General features: G+C 50.6%; 1 protein-coding gene and 1 pseudogene across 6 annotated transcripts in view; both read left to right on the top strand.

Annotated features, from left to right (window-relative positions):
• Window positions 1-24,368, top strand: part of LOC309704144 (CASK interacting protein 2) — a 54,490-nt gene that overhangs the window by 16,086 nt on the left and 14,036 nt on the right. For 2 of the 5 annotated variants that reach the window (XM_082529136.1, XM_082529137.1), the window contains exons 3-14: window positions 6,040-6,091; window positions 9,411-9,508; window positions 9,611-9,756; window positions 12,381-12,476; window positions 16,507-16,637; window positions 18,517-18,625; window positions 18,824-18,932; window positions 20,315-20,409; window positions 21,057-21,174; window positions 21,590-21,763; window positions 22,397-22,471; window positions 23,686-23,816. In XM_082529136.1, the coding sequence (XP_082385262.1) occupies window positions 6,040-6,091; window positions 9,411-9,508; window positions 9,611-9,756; window positions 12,381-12,476; window positions 16,507-16,637; window positions 18,517-18,625; window positions 18,824-18,932; window positions 20,315-20,409; window positions 21,057-21,174; window positions 21,590-21,763; window positions 22,397-22,471; window positions 23,686-23,816 (1,334 nt within the window). The remainder of the gene's footprint in view (window positions 1-6,039; window positions 6,092-9,410; window positions 9,509-9,610; window positions 9,757-12,380; window positions 12,477-16,506; window positions 16,638-18,516; window positions 18,626-18,823; window positions 18,933-20,314; window positions 20,410-21,056; window positions 21,175-21,589; window positions 21,764-22,396; window positions 22,472-23,685; window positions 23,817-24,368) is intronic. The other 3 variants (XM_082529139.1, XM_082529138.1, XM_082529140.1) reach the window with 3 other exon arrangements.
• LOC309705580 lies at window positions 9,853-11,922 on the top strand (annotated as a pseudogene). The gene is made up of 2 exons: window positions 9,853-10,742; window positions 11,869-11,922. The product of its transcript is annotated as an uncharacterized misc_RNA (transcript).

Below are 24,368 nucleotides of genomic sequence, written 5' to 3' on the forward strand. Positions count from 1 at the left end.
GCTGTTATCAGGCGGCCGATAGAGCGGCTCCAGCCCGCAGATGCAAACGCCTCGTGGTGAGACGTGGAACCGAAAGTGATGAAGAATTTATCGGAACTTTGTCATGAAGTTGGAGAAAAGTTTGTGCTGCGAGGAGCTGAAGCTCCTTCGATGGGGAGTGTCACACTCAGGCGATCACTTTTACTAAAACAGGTTTTACACACAGTTACGTGGACGACGTGTTTCACTGCTTCACCTGCTGACAGGAAGTGATGTCACTCTCCTCCAGACTTCATTCACCTTCACTCTGCGGTGTTGATTGGTTAGTTTGTCTTTGCTGTGTGACTTTGTGAGTTAGGTCCCGTCACGGCGTCTCCCATCACGGCGTCTCCGCTGTGGTTTCCTGTCAGGGTAAAAAAACTGTTTTTGTTCACTTTGTGTTCTTGTTGTTTCCTCACATCCACAGACGTCCTGAACTGTTGTCACACTGCAGGTTAAACACACGCTCACGTAAACATCAGACTCTTGTTTTTGTACAAGAATAGATTCAGAGAAAACCCAACGATCATACGACCTTTACAGCATCAAACTTTCAAAGTGTGTGTGTGTTCGTGTGCGTGTGTGCGTGCGTGTGTGTGTGCGTGCGTGTGCGCGTGCGTGTGCGTGTGTGTGTGCGTGTGTGTGTGCGTGTGTGTGTGTGTGTGCGTGCGCGTGTGCGTGCGTGTGCGTGCGTGTGTGTGTGCGTGTGCGTGCGTGTGTGTGCGTGCGCGTGTGCGTGTGCGTGTGTGTGTGTGTGTGTGTGTGCGCGTGTGTGGACTGCAGGGTCCGGACTGTAAATTAAGAGAGTCAGTCTGAGGAAGTTTCCTCGCTCAGTGATTTTGTTGTTTCCTTCAGGGCGGGGTCTGCTGCTCGCCCCCGCCCTGTGGAACAATAGTGTTGGGACAGGAAGTGAGGAAGGGCCACGGCTTTGTCCCTGAGAGCCGAGCCTCCGTCAGCACAACACCACCCCCTCCTCTTCCTCCCACACCGAGTCACGGTCAGGTTACAGCCCGATGCCTCCGCAGCGCACACACACACACACACACACACACACACACACACACACGCTCACACACACACACACACACACACACCCAGGATCAGTGCCACAGGTGTGTTGTTCAAATACGTTTAAACTTTATTGCTGTCTGAGGAAGCACAACCTGCTGAAAGCAACAAAAACATCTGATAAACATGGACAAGTCTGGATTTCCTCCATCAGGTACCTTCACTGCTTTTAAGCTCCGGGCTTTTAGCTTCTTTAAAGACTGTGTTTTACTCTGAAAGGACAGAAGGGCTGATTACTTCCTTTCTGAGCTTCATGAGCTGCACTAGATCAAAGATAATATTTTTGCATCTTTGTGTTTTGGAGCAGCTGTGCATGATCCACAGTTGAAAACAATCCTTCTTTGTTTAAATGAGGCCTCAGCTCATGCTGTGTCTGAAACAAGCTGCTTACATCAACCAGTGCGTCTCTTTTGTCCAGGCTTCAGAGACATTTTGCTCTGATTTTGGTCCTTGCTGATTAACTGCTTGAACCACAGCAGGAGAAACTGAACTGAAGCTCGCAGTAAATGCATCTTTCTGAAAATAGTCAGGCTGTAATTCAGACGCACAGCAGAGTAAACTCGTTAAACATCCGTTATGCTTTTCTGGACTTCACGAAGCTTTATTGGAGCAGATCCAGCAGACAAACACTAGACTGTTATTCTTACGTTTAATATCTAACATATGCTCGCGTGTTTGTCTAAAGCTACAGCAGATAAAACCAGTTAGTCAGTCCTGCTGGGCTCCCAGTCCAACCGTAAGGGAGGAGCGCGGGCACGAGCCTCCCCCGTGTCCTCGTCGCTTCAGACCTCCGATAAGACGTAAGGACGTCTTCATCTTCACCGCGTTGTCCTCATTCAGTCAGCAGATAAGAGGCAGACTCGTCCCGCTGCTGCTTTGGACAAACGCTCGCAGAGCTTCCTGTGTTCCCGTGCCAGGCTCTCTGAAGGCCAGGAGGAGGAGGAGGAGTGAGGAAGAGGTGCTGGTTGGTGCTCGTGTTTCCGGCCGAGCTTCATCAAACAAAACGGCTCTGTGAAGGACTCGCACTCAGACGTCACAAAACGTCATAAAACGAGACAGACTTACAGGAAGTGAGGGCCACGTTGTCTCCCATGAAACGAAAGGGACCCGAACACGGAGAGGTCAAAGTTCACCCTGCCTGACTGAAGCATTACAATGCCTTACTTATTGCAGCATGAGCGTCTCCAGCTGTTTCACAGTTGGCTAATCGGAGATGACGCAGAGTGAATGTGTGATGTTTGTCGATCGTTGATGATGGTTTGAGCTCCTCGGAGTCGCAGAGTGGACCGTGGACTCCTCTGAGCACCAAACTGTTCTGGAGTCAGCGTGAGGCCGTACGACCCACACTGACGAAGTCACACAGAAACATCTCTGACCGAGAACCCGACTGCGATCAGCTGACGAGGCTGAGCGCGCACTGTTGGCCTCGCGGGCTGGTATCTGCAGTCATGTGACCTGCTGAACCACATGAAGGCGCTGGTGTTTGAACCGCACGCTGTAATCTGCAGGAGTTTCACTTTGTGCCTCTGCGTTTGGAGGAGGGCCAGCACGCCGCTGCCGGCCTCCACGCGGCTCCGCGGCGCCCCGTCCTTTAGGGCTTTGTTTTACACGCAGCTGGGAAACAAAAAGATGTGAGCCGCAGCCTGCAGACGTCTAATCATAGACGCTCGCAGCGGGCGGCTAATTTTAGCTTCAGTTTTTTTCTTTTACAACAGATCTACTTTCAGGATCCACTTCACCATCCCAAACCAGACCGCTGAAATCTGCAGACTCCTGCAGAAAACCTCCTGCTCCTCCTCGCCGTGCATTCTTGTGGCGGCTGATCCGCAGGACGCCGACGTTTCAGCTGAAATTATAAAAAGCAGAAGCCTGCAGCCTTTGCTGGGACCCGGCCACGCCTCGCTCCACAAACATAAAGTTAAAAATAACTCTGGACAAATGTGCAGCAGATGATGAAGAAGCTGCCGGGGGTCGGTGTGGATGTCAAACCTGCCTCGTTAACGTCTGATCACGTTGTCAGAGAGTGTGTGTGTGTGTGTGTGTGTGTGTGTGTGTGTTTACAGAGGAGTTTAAATGGTTTTTCTGTGACCGATGTTCTAATTTAATTTTAACTTTCAATCATTAAATAATCGTTTCAGTAATAAAGACCAATGTCACTCCTATTTCAAGCCCAGAGATTAAACACACTGCTGTGTGTCCCACCGGAGCTTCTCGTAAAACATCCTGCGCACAGATCGTTTGGCGTCCTGGAGAGATGCTGGCGGGAAGCTTCCCTGCTGACTGGAGCCAATCAGAACCAGGGGAAGCAGGTCTGCAGCCGCTCGTCTTCAGAGTTACGTTGCTGCATCAACACGTCAGTGAAGCAGCAGTAAGTCGGACTGCTATCAGTCTGCAGTCGATTGGAGTCAAGTTGGCAACTATGTGAAGTTTGCTGATAGACGTGAAACAGACTCCTCCTTCAATAGTGACGTAGTCGCTGCAGTTTTACTGCAGAAAGACACAAAGGCTTTAAACAGTATAACCCGAGCACAGCCGCTCAGTCTCTGCTGGAGAGACGCCTTGCTCGTGGGCAGAGGCTGACTTGATTACCCATCCGTCTGAGAGTGACTGCAGTGAGTCAGTCAGACCCAACTGTTTGGAGGTTGTTAGGTTGCCTCCAACCTGGCGAGGTGGGTCAAGGTTGAGAGTTGCACGCCGGTGGCCACAGCTGTGGCTGTGACTCAGTGCTTTCACTTTAACCTCCTAGGACCTGCGTCCACATGTGTGGACATCACATTTTCGGTTATTTAGACCAAAATACTCAATCTTGCTCTACAAGGGCCTGATGTCCACCTACGAGGACATTATGCTGCTGCTGTTCTATCAAAATTTTAAACGAATATCCTCGTATGTGGCTCTGAGTTTTCTTAACAACAAAAATAAGGTTAAAAAAAAATCTGGTACTACTTTGTTTTTACATTCATCAGGTCGCAATCAGCCCAAATATCAAAGAGAAATTAAAAATGCTGCAGTGGAAGAGTTCAGGTCTTAGGGGGTTAAACCGCCTAAATTTACTTTTTACTTTTAATCGTCTTGATCGTTGAATCATTTCCAGTCATTTTCCTGCAGAAGGGATTTTTGGTCCCCGCCTGATCACCGCGCGTTAGAAGCCGACTGTTGGTGCGCGCAGAGCTCGGGAGCAGCAGGCTGGTCCACAGCCTGGGCTGTGGTCTGGTTCCCCGAGCCATCAGGACCACTGATCACCACTCCACTGATCCTCAGCACTCCAGGGCCTGCTGCTGTCAAACAAACTCATTTATGTAAAAATGAAGCGATCACATTATTGATGTGATTATAGAATTATGGCGTTTCGTTCCGCCATGACGTCCAGTCTTTCTCTGAGAGAGAGGGTGAAGTAGAGTGGTCCCGCTTCACGTGGTGAAACGCAGCGGCGGCGACTTCCTCCCTGCGTTCAGCCCGTTCCTGCATCTCCGCTCATGCTGATTTATTCCTGTTCATTCTGAAATCCAGGTCATTATCAAAGCAGCGCTGTGGTCCCGGAGGGCGAGCCTGCCGTGTTGCCCCGAGATCCTCATTACTTCAAACGCTGCTGTTGTTGTTGGTGAGAGGGTGAGGGGGGTGGCAGCAGACTCACGGTGGAGGTGGTGTCTGTGAAGTCCCTGCAGGCTGACCTTTGACCCCTGACAGTAAACGCTGCAGCTCCTTTGATCGCTGTGTTTACAGGTTTTGACATAAGAAGTCAGAAGATGTTAAACTGGTTTCTATGAGCTCCTGAACCTGCGCAGAGCTCTGACTGCTGATAACTCAGCAGGAGAGAGACGCTCCGACTTCCTGTTGCTGACCGTGGCGTTACGATGACGCGCTGATTAGACGCCATCATACCAAACAGAGCCCGGACCGTCGAGGAACCCCCTCGCTTCAAGAAGGACGGCATTCCAGCGAGCAGCAGTGAAAACGAGGCTGCGAGACGAGGACGGGAACGAGTCTGTGGTGTCGCCCCCGGCGGCGAGGAGACTTTTCTGGCAGCGGATCAAAGAGGCGCCGAGCTTCATCTCTCAGTGTCTGAGCAGCAAACCTGCTGAGGAGGTCAGGGCCGGGCCAGAGGCTAATGAAGCGTGCTCGGGAGGACGATTTACGATCCGGTGTCCCCGTCTGCTGCAGGAAGCTTCTCCTCCCATCGGCTCTGATTGGATTTCCTCCGGTGGAAGAGAGTCTCTGACACCTCGTCATCCCGCAGCAGTCAGACGTGGACATTATCACCGACTCGTGAGCTTCCACCTGCGGTCCAGACGCCTCTGACCACCGCTGGAAAGAAAAGTTCTAACGATGGATCGCGTGAGCTCATACAGGACCGCACTGTGGTTAGTTTGGACCCTGCAGGCTGTCAGCAGGACAGCAGTAAGACACGCACAGGAAGGTCAAAGGTCAAATTAACCTGTCACACAGCCACAAACACATCAATGTTACCCAGAATGCATCTGCCATTATACTGCGTTCAAAACTGTAAAGACAGCGGTGGAGGAGTTTGTGAGGAAGTGAAACGGCCGTTTGGTTCATGAATCTGAAAACTTCTCGTTTTCAGATTCGTAACATCACAGACAGAAGCTCCGCCCATCTGTGTGTTTAAACCTTCTGTCTGCAAAGGGCAGCCAATCAGAACAAGGTTAGCTTGAAGCAGTGGTTCTCCTGCAGCTGGTTTATAACAGCTGGTCTGTTTGTCAGAAACAGACACGCTGTCAGTTTAAATCCTACATTACCCATGATCCTTTAGCTCAGCGTTATTCTCGGTTTCAGTCTTTAAGTCAATGAGCTTCGTGTACGTTTGACTTTTTAACCACGTGTTCCAGCCGTCCTCCCGTCCAGCTTCACCTGAACGATCTGCTGGACGATCACATGACCACGATCACATGACCACGATCGGGCGCTCATCTTCTGTGTGTTCTTGTGTTTCAGAGCTGCTGGGCTCCACTAAGAGGCTGAATGTGAACTACCAGGACTCAGATGGGTGAGTGATGAAGTCAACACTATAAAAAGACGTTTTCTGGGCTGCTCCGCCCAGCGAGGGAGCTTTTTTTACTCTCTGCTCCCCGAGCTCCTATAAAAAGTTTCCACTCTGAATCTGCTGAGTGGACGGAGCACAAACTTTGTTAAAGCTTCTTTGTTCTGGTTCTTTAGCGCGTGGGTTTGTGACGTTCATCGGCCGCTTCAACACAGCAGCCTGGAAGGACACGAGGAGACTTTAATCTGTCCTCGTCGAGTCCCCGAGGTTGTTTCCTCCCTCCTCAATCTGACGAGCACGTCTTTATATCCTCTCTGTGCATCCTGGAGGTCAAATAATAATAGAGCAGGAAAAACAAATAAAACGTTCAATTATGCTGTTCGACTAATTTATTGTAGAAATGGAGTTAATTAGACGGCGATGTGCAGGTCAAATATCAACACCAGATGTCTCTGTGGTGTATCAGGTGTGACGTCTGCCGTGGGACCCATGAATCAGGAAGTGTCAGCTGGGCGTCGAGCTTCATACAACACACGTTTGACTCCTTTCAGCTTTAAGTCGACACAAAAGCTCACAGACCCTCTGCAGACCACCGCGCCACCTTCAAGTGTCCGGCTCCTTTTGTGGGCTCCACAGAGGGCCGGGGGAGGAGGGCTGGTGGAAGCGGGGTCAAAGGTCAGGGGGGAGAGCAGCGACCATTAAGATAGGAGTGTTTACAAAGAGCCCGGATGACTTAATACAGCGCTGACAGCAGAGGTCAGGAAAGGTTAAAGAGAGGAGACAAGTGGGCTCCTTAAGGACGGACGCTGGGAAATAGTGTGTGTGTCTGTGTGCGTGTGCGTGTGCGTGCGTGCGTGCGTGCGTGTGTGTGTGCGTGTGCGTGTGTGTGCGTGTGTGTGTGTGTGTGTGTGTGTGTGCGTGTGTGTGTGTGTGTTGTATTTAATACCACTGCAGTGCGTTCCAGTCTGTAGGATGACACCAGCAGAGGGAGGTCGGGGCCTCTCTGTGCCTGTGGCCCTCCTGCTCGGTGATGAGAGGGGAGGTCAGGGAGGCCCTCGCTCTGCCACAGGGAGCACAATAAAAAACTGTTTACTTTGTTCAGATTTTTATGGGAAAAATCGAAAACAAAAGCATCAAATCTGCTTCATAAAATGCTGAAAACATTAAATATTGAACGTTACTGATCTGAACTTTGAGGTTGGTGTTACTGAAACACCTCAGTTATCATTTATCTGCATTAATGTTATTGTGAGGAGGTCCAGAGAACGTTTACGCCTCACAGATGTGATGCTGGAGTCTGGCGTCATGTTGGTTCGTCCGCGTACGTTTGAGCCTCTATAAAGAGGCGACTTGGTTAAAAAAACGTTCTTCGTGATTTAATAAAGATTTGGTTTGAATCGAATTAAAAGTCTGGACTTCGACGCGTCTGGATACGTGAAGCCCACGGAGGCGGCGTTCCAGATGTTTGTGGACGTAAAGTGAGGAGGAGCCATTCCAGCGTGTGAAACATTTGTTTCCCAAAGCGGCGCCCAGCTCCATGTTCACTGGTAAGAAAGGAGTGACCTCCTCCTCCTCGCCCTGCTCGCCCTTTAATCCTCTGCTAATAACAACGTGTCTGCAGCTCGTTAGCAGCCTTCAGCCCGTTCAGGCGAGCGATGTCCACGGCACACCGACACGCTCGACCCTCGCTCCTGACTCCTCCTCCTCCTCCTGCTCTCTGCTGCCTCTCTCAGCGATCCATCCATTACTCTTGGAGTTGCCCTCGGCGCCGTGTCCTACCCACATGAATGCCATCGCTCGCATTACGCAACAGATAGAAAGGAGAGCAGCGCTGCACTCAAAGCGTCCTCTCTTCTTCGGGTCTTTCTCGGCTCGCTGCAGAGCGCCTGTAATGTTACACAGGACGCGTGGCCCCGAGCGTCGGCCTCTGCCGAGCGCCTCACATGTGGGGGAGGATGCTTCGACGTGCGCCGCTCGTGACTTCATCACGAAGTCAGAAAGCAGTCACAGAGGTTCCTCGTGTTCACATTCAGCCTGTGCTTTTTAGAGGCGTTTGTTGTAAACAGATGTGAACGCGGCGAGTTGCTCTGTTCTCACAAAGAGAGCTTTCATCTTTAGAGTTAAAACAGCAGCAAGACCGTCTGCGGTCAGTCAGGCTCAGTCTGTTTGTGGAAGTAGGATCCATGTCATCGATATTCAGACCGAACCTCGCAGATGTGAGCAGAATGATGCAGGAGTCCCACAGACGAGCAGCTCTCATCAGCCCTGTCTGTCTGCGATGGTCGGGGGGCCGGCCGGGTCCCACCGGGTCGCCGCTGCAGTCGCCCGCAGGTCGAGGGCGTGGCGTGTGTTCGTTTGGTCGCAGTTGGAATGTGAAAGAAGCCGATCGGAGCCGTGACGTTCCAGAAAGGCGGAGCTCCGTTTATTGTAGGCGTTTGTGCCTGCAACAGGTTTCATTCATGAAGCGAACATGGAGCAGTTTCTGCATGAACGATAACATACGGACACGCCCACCTCTGTGACACGCCCACCTCGTTCAAGCTGGTTCATCTGCACACACAATACCATGTCAGACGAGCCCGGCACATCTGGACGTGCTCCCAGGTGTTGCCGTTACCTGCACCCACAGGTCTGTCTGACTCACAATAGTCGGCCTCCGCCCTTCTCTCCATGCGTGCGGCGGCGAGTCCAGGCACCGCGGAGCGTTTGTTCAGCCTTTTGTTTGGCTCTCAGACACACCCTGATCACAGAACGGAGTCTGGATGCAGGATTTCAATTCACCACAGGATCTCGTTGTGAGGAAGAAGAGCAGCGCTGCTTTCAAAGGCGCTTTGATTCTGTGTGAATGAAGCCAGCAGCACACACACTGATGTGGTGTGTGTGTGCGTGCGTGTGTGTGTGTGTGTGTGTGTGCGTGCGTGTGTGTGTGCGTGTGTGTGTGTGTGTGTGTGTGTGTGTGTGTGTGTGTGAGGCTGATGGCATCCAGCTGAGCCTCACGCTGCAAACAGGATCTGAAGCTGCTTTCAGTCTGAAACACACGCCGCTCTGTCGAGCTGTTAAAGTGACGCCTTTGTGTCACACACACACACGCAAACATGACACAGCACAGGAAGTTCATGAATAAAGCGTGAGTGTGTGTGTGGTTACCCCAAAGGGCGAGACACTGGGAGTGTCACTGTGTCGACTTCCTGTCTTAATTTCAAAGTTTGGGAATATTTTCCATCACAGTTAATGTTGGAAAAATGAAACAAGTGAAAACTAGAAGGCGAGGGTTGTTTGACTTTAATGCTCTTTGTTTCTCTGTGTGACCTTTGACCCCTGCCAGGTTCTCAGCGCTGCACCACGCCGCTCTCACAGGGACGAGCGAGCTGCTGGCAGCGCTGCTCGAGGCTCAGGCCACCGTGGACATCAAGGATAGTAACGGTGAGGCGCTCGGTTACACCGCCTTGTGATCGGCTCCGCCTCCACGTGTTTTACAGCGACTCGGCTCACACCGACGGTTTTTGTGTTGTTGGTGTCGTGCAGGAATGCGCCCGCTGCATTATGCAGCCTGGCAGGGAAAAGCCGAGTCGGTCCTGATGCTGCTGCGCTCCGGAGCCTCGGTCAACGGCGCCTCACTCGACGGCCACATCCCGCTGCACCTGGCTGCTCAGTACGGACACTACGAAGTGGTGAGTGCGAGCGCAGTCTGAAGGTGACACGCGTCACCGCTAGTCACATGACCTGTGGTCACATCACTCAGCCTGGAATAGATGTGTGTTTATATGATGGCAAAAAATGAACACAGACACACACACACACACACACGTACAGACACACACACACACACACACACGCAGACACACACACACACACGTGCAGACACACACACAGACACAGACACACACACGCAGACACACACACAGACACACACACACACACACACGTACAGACACACACACAGACACACACACACACACGCAGACACACACACACACACGTGCAGACACACACACAGACACACACACACACACACACGTACAGACACACACACAGACACACACACACACACACACGTACAGACACACACACACGTACAGACACACACACAGACACACACGCAGACACACACACACACACACACGTACAGACACACACACAGACACACACACACACACGCAGACACACACACACACACGTGCAGACACACGTGCAGACACACACACACACGTGCAGACACACACACACACGTGCAGACACACACACACACACGTACACACACACACACACACACGTGCAGACACACACACACACACGTGCAGACACACACACACGTGCAGACACACACACACACACACGTACAGACACACGTACAGACACACACACACACACACACACGTGCAGACACACACACACGTGCAGACACACACACACACACACGTGCAGACACACACATGCAGACACACACACACGTGCAGACACACACACACACACACGTGCAGACACACACACACGTGCAGACACACACACACACGTACAGACAGACACACACGTACAGACACACGTACAGACACACACACACACACACGTACAGACACACACACACACACACGTGCAGACACACACGTGCAGACACACACACACACACACGTGCAGACACACACACACACACACACACGTACAGACACACACACACACACACGTGCAGACACACACGTGCAGACACACACACACACACAGACACACACACACACGTGCAGACACACACGTGCAGACACACACACACACACAGACACACACACACACACACACACACGTGCACACACACACACACACACACACACGTGCACACACACACACGTGCAGACACACACACACGTGCAGACACACACACACACGTGCAGACACACACGTGCAGACACACACACACACACAGACACACACACACACACACACGTGCACACACACACACACACACACGTGCAGACACACACACACACACACGTGCAGACACACACGTGCAGACACACACACACACACACGTGCACACACACACACACACGTGCACACACACACACACACACACACGTGCAGACACACACACGTGCACACACACACACGTGCACACACACACACGTGCACACACACACAGACACACACACACACGTACAGACACACACAGACACACACACACACGTACAGACACACACACACGTGCAGACACACACACACGTGCAGACACACACACACACACACACGCAGACACACACAGACACACACACACTCAGCTGTTTCCTCTTCAGGTGTGTGTTATTCACAGTGGCAGGTCGAGGTCACTCTGTTAAACACTCTGGGTAATAAATAAGTCCGACAGGAGGGAGGAGCCCAGGTTGGTGGGGATTCAGGTGGTGCTGATGGAGGAGGGAGGGGTAGATGGAGCAGTGAGTTTTGGTGGTGCAGCAGCCCAGATGTGAGCCTGAGGAGGAGGAGGGTGTTTGGCTGATGAAATGAATGCAGCAGGTTTGCGGGTTAATCCCGGGTCAGCTGAGTCGTCCCGCTGTCACACACACCGCTCGCAGTTTTGAGGCCAGGATTAGCATGAATGTAGGTGAGTTTACATCCGTGACCCCGACGGTGGCGTGCTAATCTGGACGTTCGAGTCTTGTTTCCAGGTCAGAACAGAGCTGTTAGCAGATCCTCCTGACAGCACGGATGTGAAAGACTAAGAGCTGAGTGTTTGATGTGGAGTCAGATTCACATCGCGCCCTCTAGCAATGATTGATCCGTGACTTCCTGTCCTCCAGGTTTACTTCCTGCTGGACAATGTGCGCCTCGTGTTTGTAGGGCTGCTGTGGTAACAATGACGGCTCACGTGGAGGTCTCAGCATCGCTGACTGATAGTAGCAGAGGATGCAGCGCTGCTAGACGCCGCAGCGCCTCTGTGTCGGCGTTTACAGAAGCTTAGCTTAGCTTAGCCTCCCTTACACCCAACAGTGACGTGCACACTCTCAGCTTCAAGTCAACAAGCTGAACAAAAGTACTGAAAGTGCTGCATCAGCCATTTTCATACACTGCCTGATTATCAGAGGCTTAGAGGGAGCAAACAGACAAATGTCCATGTAAGGTTTGTGTTTAACGCCGGCGCTCGTGCGTGGAGATCATGTGACTGATGAACGCAGGAGCGGCTCTGAACAGAGGACCAGATAAAGAAGGATTATATTCAACTGTGAACCAGGCAAAGCTGAATAAGACTGTAACTGTGTGTGTGTGTGTGTGTGTGTGTGTGTGTGTGTGTGTGTGTGTGTGTGTGTTGCAGTCTGAGATGTTGCTGCAGCATCAGTCTAACCCGTGTCTGGTGAACAAAGCCAAGAAGACTCCTCTGGATCTGGCCTGTGAGTTTGGACGAGATAAGGTGAGCGCGTGTTTGACGGTCATATAAAGGACTTTTATTCTGCAGTCAGTCTCTGTGCACTTTACACAGATACTGGGAAAGTTCTTAGTTTTGGACTGAACGTCTCTGAAGTGAAAAACGGTCAAAAAAATAAATATGTGATGGATTCAAATTAATCGGTAACAAAAAAGCAAAAGAATAAAAAGGACCAAAGACAAAAGCTGTGTCCTAAAAACGCAGCCCACATCCTTCGGAGGACGTGGCCTTCGTGGTCTACGTGGGCCGCGAAGTGAGCGGCTGTGAAACGGGACGGTCGAACCTTCAGATCAGCGTCACCGCTGTCTGGGTGGAGTTTAATAAACTCGCCGTCTGCTCCTTGCTGTCTAAAATATATCAGGACACCAGAGTAAACTCTCGACCGTCTCACACTCCTGTTTATCAGTTTTCTGTTTGACGTTTATTCAGCTGTGTGAAAAAAAAAAAGGAGGAACCCACTCGATGGATTAATAAAGTTTAATTTTATCTAATCTAATAACTTTAATCTCAGCCAAACCGATTTACTGAGGAACAAATCAAACACTGAAAAAAGCCCAACAAGAACATTTTTAGGTTGTCTGAGTGACTCATATATCACGTTTAACCTGAGTAGCGACAGACCGCGGGGGTCTGAAAACGATGAAGCTGGGAGTCCGCTGTTATCGCCCCGGCTCCAGTGACCCTCGAGCTCCCGGTCAGCTTTGAGCTGGTGGGTCACAGACGTCTCTGAAAACGTCGCAGCACTTTTGCAAATATGTGATGTCTTGATAAACAGAGCAGATATTTGAAGTTTACACAGCTACGTTCTCACCTGAAAATATGTTAAAAGTTTATTTTGTGACCCAGAAAGATTAATAAGAGTAATTTTAAAACTTAGTAGCGGCCGCCATTGTTGGAAACTGGAATTGGCTGGGCCGCGCTATGAATTCTGGGATATGATGGGCCATGAAGGACACACCCGACCCATCCTTCAAATCCAGGGAAATGAAGGACGCATTTAAAGGAGTCGATGAATTGGGACGGCCTTCAAATGCGTCCTTTGAAGGATGCAGCCGACGTTTTGGGACCAGTGTTGGGTGTAATGTGTTACTAAGTAACGCGTTACTGTAATTAAATTACTTTTCCACTGAAAAAGTAGAGTAACTGATTACTGTTCATTTTTAGGTATTTTAATTACAGTTACTTACAATGTGCTTGCGTTACATTGTAAAATAATTAAACTCGCTGAATGTCATTATTTAATTTCAATAATTTGTCGTCTAAATGTGAAAGTAAACTCTGCTCTTTAACATGGCTGTAGCGCAGCTGCGCGTCATGTCACACCAGTTTGCTGCACGGTCGTTTTCTACAGCTGAAGCTGTCGGACGAGTGGCTGTTTCATGACGTGGACATGTTCCCGTCTCTTCACTTTTCTGAAACAAGCAGACAAGAACATTACAGTAATATGTAAAAACTATGGGCTGCTGTTCATAGCAGGAGTAACCTACTGAAGCGCCTGACACGGAGCATAGACGAACACTTCTGAGCGATCCTTCATCATCCATGGATAACAGCGCGGCAACTCCTGCTGAGCAGCAAAACCTGATTTTACTTCAGCAGCACAGACGGTGCTTAAAAAATGACTGCAGGCGACACTGTGGAAGAGATGCTGCCGCTGCGTGCTGCAGTCTCCGTCTTTAAAAATGTATTTACTATTCAAAGAGTTTAATTTCTATTGTTTGCCCGCTCAAGGTTTAGAGGGATTTTAAGAAGTATTTAGTTAAATTACTTATTTAGTAATTAAGTTACTTTTCTGACACAGTAATTAGTAATTAATTACTTTTTTAATGTAACTTACCGAGCACTGTTTGGGACACAGCTAAAGTTTTTCCCACAGTCTGTGTGAGGAGCCTCCACGGTGGCAGGAAGAGGCGGAGTTCACAGTACTGCCCTTCTGTAGGCTTCCAGAAGTGGGCCAGTAAGACAGTAGAGTGCTTTTAGGAAGCGGGTCTTAAAGACAAGATGAACTGCAGACATACGTGGCACTTTTGCTTTTCCAGCCGCGCTCATCAGGTGGATCGTTCTGTTTTCAGGCTGGATTTGTAGACGACCTCCTGTCAGCCATCTTTGTTCTGAGTCATGTGTTTGTGCTGTTGGAGCTTTTTGAAACGGTCTTGTGCTAACAGACGATCCAACGAGGCTGATTGGATGTTACTGAGAAGTAATCAGTTACGTGCTTTTATCAGCTAGCATAGCCGAAAGCGTAGCGCTCCAATTTGGCCGTTGCACAAAAGCCCAGCGGCCAAAATGCTTCAAAGCCTCCATAAACCAGTGGCTCAGGATTCCCAGTCTGCAGCAGCAGATAGCCCCGGTGCTGATGCTGGGATTTGATGAAGAGGAAAGAGAGTTCACAAAGAAGAGGAACCATGAAGAGGAGCACAGATGTGGTACAGACAGCTGTGACAGCAGCCCAGAGCCGACGTGTCGTACAGCAGATCCTCTCACTCGACGTTTTCAGGATTTCATGACGCTCGTCTTTGGGCACGGGGATGCTGGAGGGTGGAGTCTGTCCCTGTGGGTTACAGACGGCGTCCCCACAAACACGGGAGCACAGACGTGCGTCGGTGAGCTTTGGCCTCAGCTGCCGCTCACGATGTCGGGGCGTGTCGCCCGCAGGTGCTGCGTTTCCGTTAAGCTCCGCCCGATCAGCTGGTGCTCAGCTCCCTCTCCTCAGCGATCAGCCACACGGAGCGACGCTCATCGCCGCGGGTCGGCGTCCCTCCTGATGATGTTCCTCTGATGATACGAGGGATCCAAACCAGCTTCTGCTGCCACAGTTTTGTTTTACTCGTGTTGTCTCCTCGGTTCAGCTGAACTTCTCTTCACCCAGGTGTACTCACCTGAGCTGCAGTGTGGCCGTGTGGCCATTCAAGAGTTTCATAACTGCTCTCCGAGGTCATTTATCAGCTCCTCATCACTGACCTGCAGGAATCCTCCTCTGAGAGAACAGAGGGAGAATACAGTTGGTACAGTACTTTCGTTAGTGCTTATTTTCACGTTCAACGCAGCAATCCTGTATGTCAGTTTGGGGGCGGGGTCATCGGGTTCACATGAGCGCACTGCTGCCTAAAGCGTCCAGCTGTGTCTCACACTAAACATCTGGATTGTGTCACTGATGTGTTAGCTCACGCTCACCTGCGTGGTCGTCTGCAGGTGGAGCCGTGCTGTGGGTGTAGCGAGTGAACGAAAACATGCTGAACGTGGAAGATTTGACAACTGATGGACCGACGGCGAAGCTAGCACTCATTATGTGACCTGTCAGCTGTCCGCACGCACAGGCTGACGATGATGATGGTGATGGTAGCCAGTCCAGTCATTACCAAAAAGAGTAAAGAGGTGCTACGTGTCTACCAGTCTCATCTTAAGTCTCAGCTTTCTCCACTTCCTGTTTCACAGGATGTCTGTCCAGGATCAACCTTCATAAACCTGCTTGAAGCCCAAAACTTCAGGATTTGGAATTTGGGAAGTTTAAAAGCGCTCAGGAGGAGTCTGTTTTCTAGAACGGGGAGGACAGGGAGCTGACGTCAGCTGGGATGACAAACACGAGCACGTGTGGGAGATATCAACCCAAACCTTCATAATTATCAACATAGCACAGGTCGTCCATCGCCCTGCTGTCCACACGTTTCTGCAACCAGACGAGTGGAAACGAGTAATCCACGACCTGTTATTGTTTTGCTCTGTCGTCCATGAAACAAAGTCTGACGTGTTCGTGTGTGATCGGCCGTGAACGTGATCCCTGGTTTGACGTCACCGTGTCCTGGATCATTTTGAATAGAAATCACTGAAACTCTGAGGAAAGAACGTCCAAGTCACAGGGACCTGGTGATCTTATAATTATGGGATGTTTGTTTGTGATCTGTGTTAATGAGCTGAATCTTCCCGAGCTTTGGCTCTGCTGTGGAAACAGGAATCACGATGCACCGTGGGAGCTTCTGACTCTGGGAAACTTCTTCTCTTTGACTCCTCCCCTCAGGTGGCCCAGCTGCTGCTGAGCAGTAACATGGTGGTGGCGCTGCTGGAGGGCGAGAGGAAGGAGCCGATGGACTCGGCCTTCACCACCCCGCTGCACCTCGCCGCTCGCAACGGGCACAAGGACGTCATACGGTGAGACGAGAGCGCTTCATAACTCTGCGTGCGTGTGTGTGTGTGTGTGTGTGTGTGTGTGTGTGTGTGTGTGTGTGTGAATACGCTGAGTGTGAAAGTGAGTGTGAGCTGCAGAGATGCTGCAATCAGAGGGCAGAGCTCCTGTGGTCTGTGGTGTAACCGCTGAGCCGGCACACTCGCACGGGGATGGTGGAGCTGGCTCCGTGTGTGTGTCTGTGTCTGTGTATGTGTGTGTTTTTATTTCTGGGAGTCTTCTTCATGCCTCGCATTCCCTGCAGAGATATGAAATCCACTACAACGTCTGTGACCCAGTTTCACAGCTTTTCATCCCGCTTACAAGTATTCCGCTGTGTGTGTCTGTGTGTGTGTGTGTGTGTCTGTGTCTGTGTGTGTGTGTGTGTGTGTGTGTGTGTGTGTGTGTGTGTGTGTGTGTGTCTGTGTGTGTGTGTGTGTGTGTGTGTGTGTGTGTGTGTGTCTGTGTGTGTGTGTGTGTGTGTGTGTGTGTCTGTGTGTGTGTGTGTCTGTGTGTGTGTGTGTGTGTCTGTGTGTCTGTGTGTGTGTGTGTGTGTGTGTGTGTGTGTGTGTGTGTGCAGCTGAATCTAACAGGCAGTATTTTAGACGTTTATTTTCACCTGCTGAATAATAAGTGAGAGAAAATGAGGCCGAGCTGTTTCACTGAATCAAGGCTCTTCTTTCCTGCGCTGTTTGTTTCAGTGTGAAACTGATAATATCACTGACACCATCATCACTGGGGCTGGGCCACATCATACCGTTCACAGTAATACCGGTATAATGTTGGGCAACGATAAGAAAATGAAATATGGCGTAAATATGGGTAACACGCGCATGCGTGTTTTCATACGCAGATGGTGTCGACGCAGAATGAGGAGGGCGAAAGCGGATCGTTGAATGAAACGATGAACCAGAACTGGTTTGTAAAATGCTGCAGCTTCACTGGTGTGGAACTGGTTTAGCTTTCGTCTGTCAGATACACAACAAAGCACTATTTTTGGTAGCGCATGCTAGCGGGCCGTCGTTATTACCGTGTTGTTTGGAAAATACGGCGCACTTAAAATCAATCCTTTGATTTTTCTGAAAGTCGACAGAGCCCCTTATAATCCCGTGTGCCTTATGTCTGAACTCTGGTTGTGTTTACTGACCTCGAAACGATTTTATGTGCACGGCGCTCGAACATCTGTCAGATGTTTCAGTACGACTTTGCTAAGCTATGAAGCCGCACCGCTTGATGGATTGTCGGAGCGTTACGGCTGTCGTAGGCGGAGCCTCGTGGAGTGATACGTACTGTGCTTCAGCATAATGTTACCGTATTGTGTGTATAACCTCGTTAAGTTTTGTGGATATTATACATGGTTATGCTGAGGATGTGTCGGCCAGTTTCCACTGGAAATGCCTTTTGGTTAAACTGTCAGCGAGGAGTTTGCATTTGCACTTTAAATATTTATATAACTTTAATGCACATAAAAAAAACAGCTGCTTGTTTAAGTGAAAATACATTGATGGGTTTTGCACTAATAAAGTTGTGGAGTTTTGTCTTGCGTCAGTTATATCGTTATTGCACATTTTCAAATGTATATCGTGACAAATATTTTTGACCATATTGCCCTGCCCTAATCATCATCACTGATATCATCATCATCATCACTGATCACTGTAATACTGCACAGTTCAAGGCAACAAGAGTGAAGAGAAGTGCGTCCATCCCACCTGCTGTTAGTAACAAAGCTCATTATTAGGACTCGGCTCAGTGTGTGCAGCTACAGTAACTGTGTGAAATGTGCAGACGTGTGTAGCAGGAGACATTCGGCCGAAACAGGGATGTAAAATCAGCCCCGGCTGTGAGTCGTTGCTCTGCTTTCAGGCTGCTGCTGAAGGCCGGCATGGACATCAACAAGACCACCAAGTCTGGAACAGCTCTGCACGAAGCGGCGCTGTACGGGAAAACTGAAGTGGTCCGACTGCTGCTGGACGTGAGTTTATTTCCTGCATCGTGTGTGTTTGTGCATGTGTGAAACATCTGCAGTATCTGTTTAAAACATTCGGTTGATGTCCAATGAAATTCAGATTGAGATTTGATGGATGATTAATGGATGCGATGCTGTGAGTGAAGAGCGGGTCCTGCAGCGATATCACTGAAACAGCTTCGTGTTGTGTTGTTGTCGGTGCAGGCCGGAGTGGACGTGAACATCCGAAACACCTACAACCAGACGGCGCTGGACATCGTCAACCAGTTCACCACCTCGCACGCCAGCAGGGACATCAAACAGCTGCTACGAGGTCCAATCAAACCCAGCTCGGCTTCCTCCTCGCTCCCCCACCACGTCTGCTCTGCCTCAGCTCCAAATGCGCTTCTTAAACACGAGATCTGTGACACAAAGCGTTGCTCTGCCGTGCTTCCACCTGACCACCTGATCACAGCGGCCGCGTATAAATCTGCAGTTACATAACGTTAAACTCTTATCTGTCGTTGTCATGGCTTCAAAGAGCAGATCCAGCATCAAAGTTAGCGGCGCTGCACATGCGGCGCGTGAGCGCGCTCCGTACTCCTGCAGCGTTTGAAGCTCCTGTGGGAACAGACTGAGGGAATAATGAGCGGTTGTGTTGAAGCAGTGATTGAAACTCGGACGGAGACTTTCCCGCCTCGTTTACTGCTGCCGAGCGGAGATGAATAATTGGTCCGCGCTCGGCCGGCACGCGCCGCAGATGAATTATTGATGTGAGCTGTTAGCGCCTGCGTCAGCAGCCGCTCGTGTGTGGTGCAGAGTCGGGCTGACAGTCGAATGTGTTTCAGCTTCTATAGAAAACGTTTGCTTGTTATTCTCTGCGTGCGCTGTCTCGCTCCGTCTTTGTGGAAGTGCTGAAAGTCACAACGTGGAAGTTTCCTCCGCATTAAAATTTCAGGCCTGCTGTTATTAGACGCTTATTCCTGACACTCCGTTTATTTCACTGAACTCAAACTAAGACTCGGCGACATTTTAGCCGAAGAAGGTACGGCGTCGGCTAACATCACGTGAGATGTGTTTGTCGCCACAGTCGCTGCAGAAGCATCCGTGTTCTTGTTGCGTCTCACAGTCCAAACACACGCTACCTAATAAAACTCTGAGCGTTTCACGGCCAAACAAAAGTAAAATGAATTTCACCGAAAACTAGAGACTGAACAGAAAACAGCTCAGAGATACAAAAGAACGATGCTGCTTATTCACTCACACTTCCTGTGAAACAGCGAGTGATAAATAATACATGTGGATATTTACACTGTTATATCCTGACATATTCTGCCAAGCTAATGAGTCATTTCCACGTTTGTAATCAGGAGAAAATGAATCAGCGTTTGTGTGTGACGGTGTTCGGGATAACTATCGAGCTCATAAAAAGATGCTTACAGCAAACTGCACACCTGGACTGAAGCTAGCAGCGCAGCTGAAGTCGTTTTAGCGCTGACATTAGCCGTAACGAACTCAGCTAAAATAAGCTCATTTTGCATACGTTTGTTTTTGTAAATAAGATTTTTAGCTTTTAATAATTAGTGCCTTAAAGTTCTGCTCATACATATTTGGATGCTGTTTATTAGCTGTGAAATGACACAAGTCGTAACTTTAAAAACTAAAAATGAACCTGTTGTTTTTGTTCTCACCTACTTCCTGTTTGTGTTTCTTCAGATGCGACGGGCGTTTTGCAGGTCAGAGCTCTGAAGGATTACTGGAACCTCCACGATCCCACCGCCCTCAACGTCCGGGCCGGAGACCTGATCACGGTGAGGCGCCCGGGCTTTGACCTGCCAGCTGAGGGGATGCAGATGGAGCCACGGAAAATTACAGCTCATTAAACAAAACACATTTATCTGTGTGTGAGATGTGACGAGTGTTAGGCCCACGTTTAGTTTTTTTAAATGCAGCATGAAATCACAATCGCGCCTCAGAGGCAGGCGGAGACAAGTCCGCACTTCCTGTATGAAGGTGGCGTGTGTCACACCGAGTTCAGTCAGGATGATTTCATATGAACTAACCACAGATCTGAGCCACTTCCTGTGAGTGAGTCACGCAGGTGAGCAAAGCCGAAGGTGTCGAGGTGATGCAGGTACGAGGCCTCGTGTTGAGACCTGCGTTCAGTGTTAAACCTGACGGAGGCCGGCGGGGGAGGCGCAGCGCTCCCGTTCTTGTGTAAACAGCAGGAAAACCCAGACTCTTCTCCGGGAGGTGTGAAGTAGTAAAACAGCATTTGCAGTCAAAGCTCTGCTGGTGACGCACTTCATAGTTATTCCAAACTAATACGTCTTAATTAAGCCTTTGATGAGCTGCTGCCGCAAAACGCTAACCCGAACATTTGACGTGTAGCTCGTTCTCACTGAAACCATCCTCGAATGATGCTGTGATCTGAGGTTAAGGCTGAGGTCCTTTGCAGGTGTTGGAGCAGCACGTGGACGGACGCTGGAAAGGCCACATCCACGACAGCCAGAGAGGCGTGGACAGAGTGGGCTTCTTCCCCCCGACCATCGTGGAGGTCATCAGCAGGAGGAACGGTCAGTCGGTGCGAGGTCGCTGCTTTAGAAATGTTCTCGCAGGCGTCGGCTGAGGGGTCAGGTGCACCCACCTGTCTGTTAGTCGCAGCATCAGATACGTCTCTCTGTCACACACAGAGGCCCAGAATCAGATAAATAAGGATTGTTTTGAGCTGGGAATCATGCAAAGCCCCCCCTCAGTGTGAGTAGAACGAGTCTTCACTTCCTGTAGGAGTCGATCGATTTAAAACCCCGCCCCCTCCCCCCCTCCACCTGAGACAGAAACTAATCCGCTTGCTTGCAAACCATCCCATGCTCCTCGCTCCGCCTTCCAGCATCCATCTCTCCATCCACACCACATAATCACTCACCTCCACCTCTAACCATCAGCTTGATAACCTCCCCCTCCTCCCTCCCTCCCCCGTCTCGCCTGTAGGGGGCACCCTCTCCCGGCACGCCTCTCTGCCCACCCAGCGCCAGCAGTTGCTGTCCAGAGCCCCCCTCTCCTCCAGCCTCAGCTCCGCCCCTCAGACCGACGACTCCTACGCTCTGTATGCACCCCCCACCCACGTGGTGCTGCCGCTGCCCAACGGCCTCACGACCAGCGCAGGTACACACACACACTCACACACACTGTCGTGGTGTCGCTGTGCTGATTGGTCAGTTTGTTGCTCCATTGTTTCAGATCTGTTACTGTTGTTCTCATGTTCATGGATCATTTTAAAACCACGCCTTCTTCTCTCACACACACCACAGTAACGTCACACTGCAGAGCGTGTGTGCTGATGTTAGCCGTGTTACATGCTCCGCCTCCTCCACACAGGCTGCGTCTTTGGCAAAACTTTAGAAAAAGAACGTGATGCTAATGATCCACGGCTAACACTGCAGCCACACGCACAGATCACAAAGGTGTGTGTGTGCGTGTGTGTGTGCACGCGTGTGTGTGTGCGTGTGTGTGTGTGTGCGTGTGTGTGTGCGTGCGTGAGTGTGTGTGCGTGAGTGTGTGTGCGTGCACGCGCGTGCGTGCGTGCGTGCGTGTGTGTGCGTGCGTGCGTGCGTGTGCGTGCGTGCGTGTGGGGTCCTTCCTGTCACCGTGTCTTTGAGGTGACTCATCACTCACCTGCACAGGTGTGACTGTAGCTTGAACCCTGACCTGTGTCCTGCACCTCAGCCCACCCCCTCAGTCAGCCCCCCTCCCCTTCCCTGACAGAACCAGGTCCATCCGAGTCTCTGTGTCTGATAGGTTCGTCTCCGAGCCGTCTGTCTCAGTCTGGGTGTCCCTTTGAGGACATCTGGGTTCTCAGGGACTCGTGTCATGGTAAGAGCCCCCCACTAACGTCAGCTCTTCCTCCCCGGCTGCTCTGAAGCTGCTCCGCTGCCCGCTCAACGCTCTGCATCAGGACCCCACACACCAAGACCGCCAAACGCCCCTCACTCAGTCTCAGGGCGCCTCCTGTAGCTGCCTGGCTTTACCTCGGGCCTCCTCGTGATGTCTCAAGTTGCTTCATGTTGTCGAATAATCGTTTGTACGTCTGTTCGCGCCCTCTGATGTCACCAGTGCTATCACTTCCACCATGACGCCGAGTCTGTTTGAGAGGGGAAGCTCCCAGAGAAAGCAAACAGGAAGTTGGCTTCAGATGTCGAGCTTTAATGCTCAGTAGCAGAAAGTTCAATCTTTTCAGCAGCGAGGTGAGCGTGCTGAGAGCTAAAAGGCTGTTCCTGGCTCAAAACACACTTTGAAATAATCTAAGAGTTTAGGAAGTTTGAGACGTGGTGGTCTGCTGATCGCAGCTGGACTTTTTAGGTTCTTGAACACGTTTCTCCTCTGACTTCACGCCTTCGGATGGCAGCTGAAACATCTTCAGGAACCTGAAACAAAGTCCAGTTACGTCCAGCTTCAGCGGCTCAGGCGACCCTAACCTGTACGAGTGAGAGAAACCTCCACCGCTCCAATGTATGACTGAATGAGATGGTCAGTCCTCTCTTTCAGACCTGCTGCAGCTGAGACTTTACCTCACAGCACTCAAAACTAAATGCAGATACATCATTTAGTCCCCTCGCCGCTCGTCACGCCAGTTGTGTGAAACCAGCCGTTAAAGAAAAGGCGGGAGAGTCGTCCTGGTGTGTCGGGTCCAAACACTCTGAATGATGCGCTGTGTTGCCTGCTTCAGCCTGAACTCGCGCTCTGAGCGCCGGGCTCCCACAGGGGAGTTTGCAGAGCTGCGTTTGTGAGCACGGATCAGGTGTGTTTGAGGAAATGTTGTGCATGATTCGATGCTTTTCTCTCAGCGGCGGCGGATCAGCGGGAGAATCTTTTGATCCTGACGTGATTCCGGGTCGATTGAGAAGCTTTCCAGCTGCTCGTGCAGCTCAGGTAGATGTTGCACGAGCAGCTTCCCGGTCAGACTCGTGCCTGCAGCTGTGCTTCCACGCATCCCGTCCGCCACCCCCCATCTCCCCCAGCTTCCTCCAGCCTGACGTGCGTTAATGGTGGCTGGCGGGTTTGTTCATTGTCGTGTTTTTGGTTTGCAGCTGGAGACAGAAACAGCGTCGGGAGCACCGGCAGCGTGGGCAGCACCCGCAGCGCCGGCAGCGGGCAGAGCACTGAGAGCAGCCACGCCCCCAACGGACTGCAGCACCACGCCAGTCACCATGATAACAAGGTACAGCGGATGCACGTGGACACATAAGCACCTTTTTTTGAGCCCGTTTCTCAGATTTGGAAACTTTAATCTGGGCGAGTCTCTGATTTGAATACAGAAATGTTTTGACTGAGTCGGTTTCACTACCACAGCCCCACTGTGACCTTTGACCCCCTGAAACACACTTTTATTGATTTCTGGAAAAGGATTTAGGAGTTTACATAAACAGACCTCGGTAAGCTCGGGTGTCACGAATCACGTGAAACACAGAATTAGATGAGGAAATGACATGTGACTCCTGACACGCCGAGTACATCTGATGGCTGCAGATGCTACAGACAGCTTGTGTTTTCAGTTCTGCCCTGTGAGAAGTTATCACTGCACTGTGGATGGAAACATTTCATATTTGACTTGAACTGAGTGAACGCTCACATGTCTTATTATTGCTTTTATCAGTTTACAAAAGAAGAAGAAGGGGGGAGGATTTACTGAGTAATGCTGGAAGTCGGATTCCAAGGCTGGAAAAGTGTTTCAGGAATCGCCCCCACACCTTGTAAAACTTGCCGCTGTTAT

Source organism: Aulonocara stuartgranti (assembly GCF_965226115.1).
Source record: "Aulonocara stuartgranti genome assembly, chromosome: 4".
Lineage (NCBI taxonomy): Eukaryota > Metazoa > Chordata > Actinopteri > Cichliformes > Cichlidae > Aulonocara > Aulonocara stuartgranti.